The following is a 10,494-nucleotide window of genomic DNA, read 5'->3' on the forward strand; positions in this document are numbered from 1 at the left end:
ACCAGGATCTGGGGGAATGTTTGTTCAGCAGAGTGCCCCAAGGGATGACAAGGTCCAACGGTCATAAACTACTGCGAGACCGTTTCAGGCTGGACATAAGAAAGAATTTCTTTACTGTCCGAGCCCCCAAGGTCTGGAATAGCCTGCCATCGGAGGTGGTTCAAGCATCTACATTGAACACCTTCAAGAGCAAATTGGTTGCTTATCTTGCTGGGATCCTATGACCCCAGCTGACTTCCTGCCCTTTGGGTGGGGGGCTGGACTTGATGATCTTCCGAGGTCCCTTCCAGCCCTAATGTCTATGAAATCTATGAAAATTAAATAATTCTGTCTGGGGTTACAGAGTAAGTCAGTGGTTAGAGAAGAGCCTGGGTCTACTGACTTCTGGTCCACTGCACCATACTGCTGCTGGGCTGGAATGAAACGTATGACATGTTTCTCTTCCTTTCCTGACCACTAGATGAACTCCTTCCCCCATCTTTTTATTTGTCCGTGACTTGTTCAGTGTATAGATTAATGAAACAATGGCACGAAGAGTAGGTAGCTAAAGGGAGATGAATTGACACACAAAATGGAGCTCTCCCTCCAGCCTCTCTGCCTCTATATTACACCTGCTTGTGCACAAGGCCATTCATCTCAGTGGGAACATCTTCATCATAGTGGTTGAAACCTGTTGGAAAGGAACACTTTTCTTTTCCTGGAGAATATGGAGATTAGTTTGCATCTGGTCACATTCACAAGCACAAACTTGGTGCCAGAGGGTACATCAGCTGAGGTTTTGTAAATGCTGGCAAGGGCTTACCACCTTCTTATGCAACATTTCCCAGCCTTGGCAGTGACCACCCACCCTTGCAACTGTAATCCTTCATGATACTAATGCCAGCACTGCCTGGTCCTTTCAGGTCTGCTATCACTATATTCCCCCAAAGGACAGATGGAAAGCATGACTTCAGAATCTGGAATGCCCAGCTCATCCGCTATGCTGGTTACAAGCAGCCAGATGGTACCATTCTTGGAGACCCGGCTAATGTGGAGCTGACAGAGGTAAGCCTATAAAATACAGCATAGTCCCGGGCATTGTAGGTCAGTCTTGTTTGGGAGAAAGCAACAGGGCTAAAAACCTCAGGTGTTCAGATAGGATGAAGCATCTACATATTGTTCAACAGTGTTTGGGTCCATCTGAAAGACCGCGTTGCATTCCTTTTGCTTTTCCCAAGACAAGTCATGTGCTATATAATGCAAATAGCTTGGCACTTAGCATTGTCCGGTCAACTTGTATTTGTGCTTCTTTGTGCATAAAGCACTGACCTCTCCTGAATGGAATCAGAATTAATGGATGCCTGTAGATCAGGGGTGGGCAAAATGCAGATCAGGGGTGGGCTGGATGTGGCCCTCCAGGCCATTCTATCCGGCCCATGGGGCCCCTAAAAAATTTAGAAAATTAATATTTATCTGCCCCTGGCTGCGTATCATGCGGTCCTTGCTAGCTTGCCAAAACTCAGTAAGCAGCCCTCCGCCCAAAATAATCGCCTGCCCCTGCTGTAGATGTACAGGATGCCTGCTCTGACGCACTGTAATTACAGCGCATTGGCAGACTTGATTCATTGAGTCTGCTGGAGCGTGCTAATTACCACAGTCCTGCAGCCTTGGAATCTCATGTATTCAGTGTCCCTACACTTCAAAATGGCGGCGGGAGCACTTTAACTAGAGTTCATCAAACGAACTTTAGTTAAAGTGTCCCCGCTGCCATTTTGAAGTGCAGGGATACTAAATGCACAAGATGCTGCAAGTGTTTTAATTGGAGCACCTCCCAAGAGCTACTTCAATTAAAGCACTCCCCCACCCCCCCACAGCACATGTAAAGACACCGTATGTTTCATAGTCTCCACTATAAGCTAACACATTGTACCGTTTGCTCAGATGGTGTTCTGGAAGCAACAATCCAGGTTCTAGACCTGCATTGTCTTGCTGCACAGTGTAGTAACCAAGAGGTCCTTGGCATTCATGCTTATGATGATCAGTTCCTATTAAAAATGGCTAATAACCAACACCTTGATTTATAGAGTACTCTTGAATGACTCAGCCCAAACAGTTAGGAGTCAGGTTGAGTAGAGACACCTCTTATATTTAAAAAGCAAAAACAAAAATACTCCAGAATGATGTTGTTCAGGTAATCTAATCCTGAGAAGTCCCTTCTCTCCCCTGTGCCTGATAGGTGGTAATATAACTGAATGGCTAGATGGACAAGAGTTATAATGAGGACTTTGTTTGCCTACAGATCTGCATCCAGCAAGGGTGGAAGGCACCCAGGGGTCGCTTTGATGTGCTGCCACTCCTTCTCCAAGCCAATGGCAATGATCCAGAACTCTTTGAGATCCCCCCTGAGCTGGTGTTGGAAGTACCCATCAGACATCCTAAGTAAGCTAGAGCCTATTGGAGTGCTGCTGCAAGAGGGTTCTGCAGTGAGGGAACCACGTGGGGTTTCTCTAAGGGCACTGGGAAGCCTTTCCCATCTCTTTGCTTGGGAAGGGGGAAGTACAATGGGAGCCACACTAGAACCCAGTTCCACTGCAGTAACATTGCACCCTTTTCTGCCATTTGGTTCTGTCCTTAGAGCTGCTTCCCATTCTGCAGTAAAACTGGCACAGCCAGTGACTCTTGGTCCTTTTCTCATGAGAAAACTGTAGAGCTGGTTTCTGATTGCTTTTGTTTCTCCAGTCACACTATCCTGAGTCCTCTGCTATGCACCTCTTCTCTGCACCTCCTGCATTTGAAAAGAAAATGCACCCACCGTTTTCAGACCCTGGGGAAGGAATTGTTATAGGAACCAACTCTTTTCTCATGTCCACAGGACTGGTTCTGCAGGCTGATGACTGCTGGCTACTTAGTAGGAAAAAGTACATTCAGGCGTCTACTTGGATAATGTTACCAGAAAATCCCCTCTGTTCTCTTCCCTGTGTCTACCTGATTGGTAAACCCCAGTGTGTCCTTGGCAGGTTTGAGTGGTTCAAGGACCTGGGACTGAAGTGGTACGGTTTGCCAGCAGTTTCTAACATGCTACTAGAGATTGGAGGCTTGGAGTTCTCTGCCTGCCCTTTCAGCGGCTGGTACATGGGCACCGAGATCGGGGTCAGAGATTACTGTGATAACTCTCGCTACAACATGCTGGAGGTAACCCAGCCTCTCCTCTACCTCCTGCTTCCTTTTGTGACAGCTGTTGGGGTTGGTGGCTGCACTTTGAAAATGCTGTGGGGCACATATGAAGTTACTGAGCAGCTGGGTACCACCTTAGGGTTGTACTGCTGCGTGGGGAGTAAATTAAGTCTAAGTGTTGCCTTTGATCTGTGCTGAAAATAAGAGTGAATTCTAGTGTGCTCAAGGGAGCTGTTTTGGGTGCCAGATTACGGAAGAGAATGAAAAAGTTGTAATCCTAAACACAACTGGGCTGTGGCTGTTAAATCCCATCTGGTGCTGAAGGAGTCAAGTGCTTTAACTAATTCTGCTCTCCCACTCTTTCCAGGGGTGCATTGTGTTCTTCACTCCACTTGCAGCCAGCTCTGCCAAAATAATTTGGAGAGCAGGGGGTGTAGCACATTACCCTCCTTGCCCCAGACTCTGTCTAGCACTGAGCCCCTGGGGGAACACTATGAGTGATTACTAGCACTTGCCTGCACCACTGAGGATAGTCCATAGCCAACTATGCAGGATTGCCAGGGTGGAAAGCTCTCCTCTTCTTGCCCCCCTGTGTGAACTAGTCTTGGCCAATCCCTGAGTCTCCAGAGAAAATTGGGCCACTTCACTGCTCTGCATTGAAGCAGACAGGCTGGACACTTAGCTGTCCTGGTGCCAAGCAAGGACCTACTTCCACTTTCAGTAAGGTTTCGAAAGTGCGGGTCCTTCTTTCCATTGGCTTAGCTAAGGCAGAAGTCAGAGGACCTTTGCTCTCTGCTCACCTATTGCTATGTTTCCTTGCAGGAGGTAGCTAAAAAGATGAACTTAGATATGAGGAAAACCTCCTCACTGTGGAAGGACCAAGCACTGGTGGAGATCAACATAGCTGTTCTGTACAGCTTTCAGGTACCTGCCTGCAGGACTTGTTGCTTATGCATCCTCAGTGTCCTAGGCTTTGGTCATTTGTAGGGGAGAGTGTCTGGGTCCTGCTCAGAGGCTGGACAAGAAATTCACTTTGGGGAGATGCCTCCAGGCATGTTGGCAGCTATTTTGATACATTTAGTTTTGGAAGGTTTTAGCATTGTTTCAGATATGGGGGCCTGAAGTGCATGTGTGAGGGCTACCCTCTCAGTCAGACCTCACTACAGGGCCCTTCTAGACAGCTCCTGGTAGGTCATGTAATGGATGTCTTTGCCTTGGAGATAAAAACTGACATCCTTCAGCCTTGGACCTCTATAGGAAAGCCATTTGTTGCCCTAATGCCTGCTGCATTTAATGCTAAGACACATTTTCTTTTGGATCTCGTGCCAGTCTCTGCTCCCAGCCCTGAGTCCTAACTTTTTCTTCCTACTGAAGTACCCAGTTCTGTCCTCGCTGGCCAGAGAGCATTAATCTTCAGTTGCTGCCTCTCTTCTGCTTTCTGTCCACCAGAGCGACAAGGTGACTATTGTGGATCATCACTCAGCCACAGAGTCTTTCATCAAGCACATGGAGAATGAGTACCGCTGCCGTGGGGGCTGTCCTGCTGACTGGGTATGGATTGTCCCACCAATGTCTGGCAGTGTCACTCCAGTCTTCCACCAGGAAATGCTCAACTATCGTCTCACACCCTCCTTTGAGTACCAGGTACTGTCCATCACTAGGCCTCTTCTCATGCTTCATAACCTGTCCCTGTCCCTTGTCTACAAGCATGGAAAGACTGAGCAGATGCCATCAGAGCAGGAGTTCTACCTTGTCCCTGGATTGATTCTGTATTCAGGTAGTTGCCTCTGGAAGGTGGTGGGGCATGTTAACACACCTCACTGACTGCTGATGGCCTGTAGGGGTTCCCTTCACTCAGGAGGTTGACCCTTCACATCTCTATCCTAATCCCGAGAGTCCCTGAGATCCTATCTTCTATCCTTTACCCAGTGAAAAGTGTGCAGATCTCTCTTTGGAGTGAATCAACCCTGCTCTCTAATTTGTCCATGACGGTATGGCTTTCTAATCACCTTCCTCTTCCCTCCTCTTTGTAAATTGGAGTGAGCTGCTCGTGCCAGCTTGGGAATTGAAAATATTATTCTGAGCTCCTGCATTGCAGTACAAAGCACTTTGACTGGGGTGAATGATAAGATAACAGCTAAGGACTTAACATTTCAAACAATGGGGAAAGGAACTCCAAGGACATGTACCCTCATTAGCCAGACAACCATGCTCCTGTGGCTTTAATTCAACCTTTACTCAAGGGCCTTCAAGGAGTAATTAGGAAAAGGAACTATTTGTTCATCTCTTATGAATCCACCAAGAACTCAGTTCACTCTGAACTCTGATTACTGACATCCATGTGAAATGTCTGAATTAGCTGAGGATTTTGCTGCTTTTTAATCATTTTTGTAGCTGTATTCCCTTGCTAGTAAACCTATAAAAATAGAAAGGCATGGGGGGATGAATTCCATTTCTTCTCCCCCCACCCCAGCTGATGCTTATCATCATTGCTGTTCATTAATGGTAGATGCCCCCGAGGACTGTCTTAATTTCTGGGAGGCAGGATGGGTTTGTTATGCAAAATTGTTACAAGTCAGCACTATTTCCATTATTTTGCGACAGCTTGTTGCAACCCCAGTGCACCCAGTCATAGCTGAAAGACCTAGGTATTAATATGAAGGGACATCTGTAGGCTTAAAGAGTTAGTTGGGCTGCAGGAAGTTATTGACCTGCCCTAACAGATGAGCTCAGACACTCTTCACAGCTGGTTCTGTCATTATGGACCAATGAAATTCCATGGCTGGACAGAATAGACCTGAAGTTCTTGAATAACCAGCTTCCCTCCCTCCTTTCTACCTCCCCCCCAATGGCTAATGACTTTCTTCTTCCTTCTAGCCTGACCCTTGGAATACTCATATCTGGAAAGGGGTCAATGGGACCCCTACCAAGAAGAGAGCCATTGGGTTTAAAAAACTAGCAAAGTAAGTATCAGCAAAAGCTGCATCCACAAATTAAAAGGCAGAGTACTAGGATATGATGCACCCATAACTTAGTGTTGAGCTTTCTGTTCTGTTTGGTGTTCCTGCTGTGCAGACATGTGTGGATTGCATTGCTGCTGTATTGTTGTCTTATCACCAGGGATCCGGGTTTTCCGTTCGCCACAGTAAAATGTGGTTTTTCTCATTTTAAGGAGAAAAATCCAGATTTGCTCCTTTAAAGGAGAAAAACATGGGATATGGTGGGTTTCCCCTTGCAGGCTGGTAGAGTTCCAGCCTGCAAGGGGCCGGGGGGAGCGAGAGAAGGGTAGTCAGGCAAGAGGCACCGTGTGTATGTGCGCACATACACATGCACGTGACTACCAGGCAGGCTGGAGAGCGGCTCTCATGGGATAGGGAATGTGGGGGGTGGAAATGAGGCCCCCATAGTGAGGGAGAGAACGAGGGAATTAGGCAAGGCTGGGGCTGTGGTTGCTACCCACCTGGGGCGGTGCATGGGGCTAGGGGGCCTGGGGATGGAATGAGTGGCCACAGGGCCTGGGCAGGGAGCAGGACGGGGCCATGGGCACCTTGTCCAAGGGTGGGGGTGCCATCTCCAAACTGCTTCATGCACTCCTGGGGAGGCACATGCCCTCCAGGTTTGTGCATAGAGTTGGGGTAGGCTGCCCAGTGTGGGCTCAGGGCTCCCTGCCCTACTGCTTTCCCCCTGGGGTCTCCCCAGCCCAGTGTGTGGGACCTGGGGCGGCAGGGCAGAGCGGGGCAGGGTGGGGAAGCTTAATAGGAGCATCACTGCTAGGACCCCCTCACTGCCATGACAAGGTCCCCCCTGCCTGCCTGGCAGCAGCAGGGGCGGTGGTGTAGAGGGCACCTCACCATGGGGAGAGGGAGCTGGGCTCTGTGCTCTGCTCCACCACAGCAAGCACTGCCTTCCACAGGCAGCAGCCAGGGCTTAGGTGCTGCTGTATGGGTCAAGGGGCTGTGCACCTGGGTCCCTGGCTCCACAGCCCTGGCAGCTGGGGGCAGACTCTGGCAGAGCTGGGTGGGAAGACTGTGGGTGTGGAGTGAGGGGGATCAGCAGGGCCCAGGGAGCTGTGGGTCAGGAGTGAGGAGCAATGGTATGGGCAGGGCACCAGCATATCAGGGCTGCTCAGCTCCACAAAGCAGTGGTGGGGCAGCCAGACCTGCATCCTGGTGAGTGATGGAAGCAAGGAGATAAAAAAAACCCAAAATGAAACACTAAAATTTATAGGTATTTAGAACTTATTTTATTATAGTGACTGAGGCACTGGCAAGCTTCCAAATTGCTTTAAAATAGTAAATGTATCAATAAAAGATTGTGGTCAACTGATACATATATAGTGGCATTTCATTCTAATCATGGAAACACATGGATTTGGGGGGTTTAAAATCAGAGAATTTGTTATTTTTATCAGAGAAGTTGTGATTTTTAAACAGAGAAAACCAGGATCCCTGTACCCTCTTGAATTCCCTGTTGTCTTCTGAAGGCCCTTTTGTTTTGCCACCTTGTCTCACCTGGCACTGACAAGGCTCTGGGAGAAGTGTGAGGTGTATAGGGCTTTCTATCAGAGCACTAAATGAGAGGGCAGGGTGTAAAATAACAAAAGTTAATGTTTAGTTTCTTCCCCAAAACTAGAACACTTTCCAATGATGTGTCAGTGTTTTTGTTTTGGTTCCTCTATTTTCTGAGATTAGAACGCCCACTTGTTCTTCCTCATCCTTATCACAAAGAACAAACTCCCAGGACTCGCCAGTACAAACACTCCCTGTTATTGTTGGCATCAGTGAACAAAAACTTGTATCCATATTTCTTTCATTTACTAGTGGGGTTATTTTCTACGGATTATTCACCTAGGTCCTGGCAGGCAGAACACTGGAATGAGTCTTAGGAGACACGGATTCTCTGGCGAGACGGGTGACACTGGCCAAGTCTCTTAATCTCTGCCTCCATGTTATTATCTGTAAAATGGAGATAATTATAGGGACCTCCTTGGCAAAATGTTTTGAGATCAGATGAAGAATTCTAAAGGATATATTGGTCTGTGACATGCATGTTGTATCACTGAGACTACCTGACTACAGCTGCTGCTACTGCAGCCTTATCTCTGCACAACATGCTGCTATAACTTTGTTTTCATTCTCTGTTGACCATCGCCTCCACTAAGTTCCTTTCCATGGTGTGTCTATCAAATAACTTAGCTTGAATATGCTTTTGGTGTCCGGGTTTTAGCTGGAACCTGGGGGAGGTAGAAGATTCAGAAAGATTAATTGAGCTATTGAGTTTGGAGGAAAAACAATAGATGTTAATTATAGTTGCTTTGTGTATGTGTGTATGTAATTGATAAACGGCTTTATAAAAATGTGAACCTGTCAAGTACGCTAAAAAAATCCCCACCATTGTTCCCTAGTGTATAGGTGGCTTTAATTTTTTTTTTAATTCACTGTTAATTCTGCCTGGATCTGAGCTAATCTGCTTTTTGCCAGCTCCCGGATCAATGATGCTGAAAGAGCAAAGCATTCCTGATTGGGTCGGCTTTGTTTTGTGATTATTTAGAGGCTGTGCAGATACTTCAGACTGCTATTGAAGGAACCAGAGGGTCCAGATATAGGCTTTTACTAAAATCAGCTGGGTCCTGAGGACAGTGGAATGTGACAGCTCATAGGTGAAACTGACACAAAAAGGTGATTTCAGAACTTTTAAAAAATAGAAGCAAGTAGAAATTATAATGAATCTGATTGTGAGGAGCTGCCTTGAGGATCCTACTCTGGTTGGGAGATGCTATGCCTTTGGGATAAGTATCACAGAATGATAGACAATCAGGGTTGGAAGGGATCTCAAGAGGTCATCTAGTCCAACCCCCTGCTCAAAGCAGGACCATCCCCAACTAGATCCTGAGGCCATGTTGTAGATGGTACAGAAATCCAGTTCAGGTTTTTCCCTTCCCCCACCCTGATTCCAAGTGATTGTTTTGTCTTAGGGAATCTCCTCCCTGCCTGAAACCAGAGCACCTTTTGCTAGTGGACACCCTTCACTCGCAACCACAGAGGAGATTGGGCTTTCCTGATAGATTTTTGTTGGTGTGCCTCTGCCGGGAGCTGGTTCTAGTGTATCTGCAACTGTAGGAATCCTGGACTTCCCTTTCACAGTACCATGCAACCTCAATGGAAGCTGGGCTAACATGTACCCAACTTCTTGCATTCAATTACAAGCTGCGGGAAACTTCCTTGAAAAGGTGTCTTAAATGCACCGCTTAGTCATCAAATTAAATCAGGCTGCCATTATTTATATAGGGTCTACAGAAGAGGCCTTGTACTCTTCGTGTTGACTTACATAATATATTGCCAACTGAAGAAGCATGGGGGAAATCAGGACCCCAACTCTGACCTGCCCACTTTATTTACCTATTTACAAAGAAGAAAAGGAGATGTAGGAAAACAACATAGTTGGCAATGTGAGTAACTGTCATGAAGGAACCTACAATACCAAGCCACCATGCACAGCATTGCATTTGTGATCCTGCAGCTGAAGAAGTTAGTCAATGATAGACTTTATACTCCAGGTTTTTCACTCTTGCAATCCAGTGTTTTCTTCCCAAGATGACACAAACAGAGTGTGAACATACAAGCAAGTTACCATAGGGCAAAAGGGGACAGGGCTTCACAGCACATCAGCTACTTTGTGTAACTGTCACTGTGTGCACTCTTATCCCAAGGTAAGTAGAAGCTTAAATTGTGGTAACCTTGCCCTTTTTCAATACGGACTAAGCCTGCAGCAAATTAAGCTCCATGTGCCACAGGGTAAAAGCATATACATGGGCAGTTAGCCCACAGAAGCTGACAACCCCTTTCCACTCTCTCATTTTAAGATGCATGCTTATGTGCTTCCACAACTAGAGCATAGCAGTGAAAAACTGCCTTAGCAGTTGATGTACAAATGCAGGTTATTTTAAGTTAATAATAAACACTGTTCCTGGACTAGCCTGGACTAGGTGTAATTCTTGTGCACAAACAAGGAAGTGTGCTTTTCTTGTTACGAACAAAAGCCCACTGGTTTTCCATGTTATCAGAAACAAAGAAAATGATTTTGTTTCTCAGAAGCTAAGCATAGGAGAGGACACAAAATAAAATATCCCCTGGAGATCCTAGGAGAGAGAGTTGGCTGGCTTTCTTTAAAGTCAGCACTACTTGGGTGTATTTCAGAAGGCAGAAAGAGCCCATTTGCCACTGGTGTAAACCATAGAATCATAGAGGAGTAAGGCTAGAAGGGATCTCCATGGGTCATCTAATCCAACCCCCTGCCTGAGGCAGGATCATCCCTTTCCAAACCATGCCATACAAATCCCAT

General features: G+C 46.8%; 1 protein-coding gene across 5 annotated transcripts in view; it reads left to right on the forward strand.

Annotated features, from left to right (window-relative positions):
- Positions 1–10,494, forward strand: part of NOS1 (nitric oxide synthase 1) — a 200,099-nt gene that overhangs the window by 158,188 nt on the left and 31,417 nt on the right. For all 5 annotated transcript variants that reach the window (XM_019506669.1, XM_019506671.1, XM_019506668.1 and 2 more), the window contains 6 exons: positions 903–1,044; positions 2,279–2,418; positions 2,997–3,171; positions 3,976–4,077; positions 4,603–4,797; positions 6,031–6,116. In XM_019506669.1, coding sequence (XP_019362214.1) covers positions 903–1,044; positions 2,279–2,418; positions 2,997–3,171; positions 3,976–4,077; positions 4,603–4,797; positions 6,031–6,116 — 840 coding nt within the window. The remainder of the gene's footprint in view (positions 1–902; positions 1,045–2,278; positions 2,419–2,996; positions 3,172–3,975; positions 4,078–4,602; positions 4,798–6,030; positions 6,117–10,494) is intronic.

This window comes from Gavialis gangeticus, unplaced genomic scaffold (assembly GCF_001723915.1).
Source record: "Gavialis gangeticus isolate Ggan-Ray unplaced genomic scaffold, GavGan_comp1, whole genome shotgun sequence".
Classification (NCBI taxonomy): domain Eukaryota; kingdom Metazoa; phylum Chordata; order Crocodylia; family Gavialidae; genus Gavialis; species Gavialis gangeticus.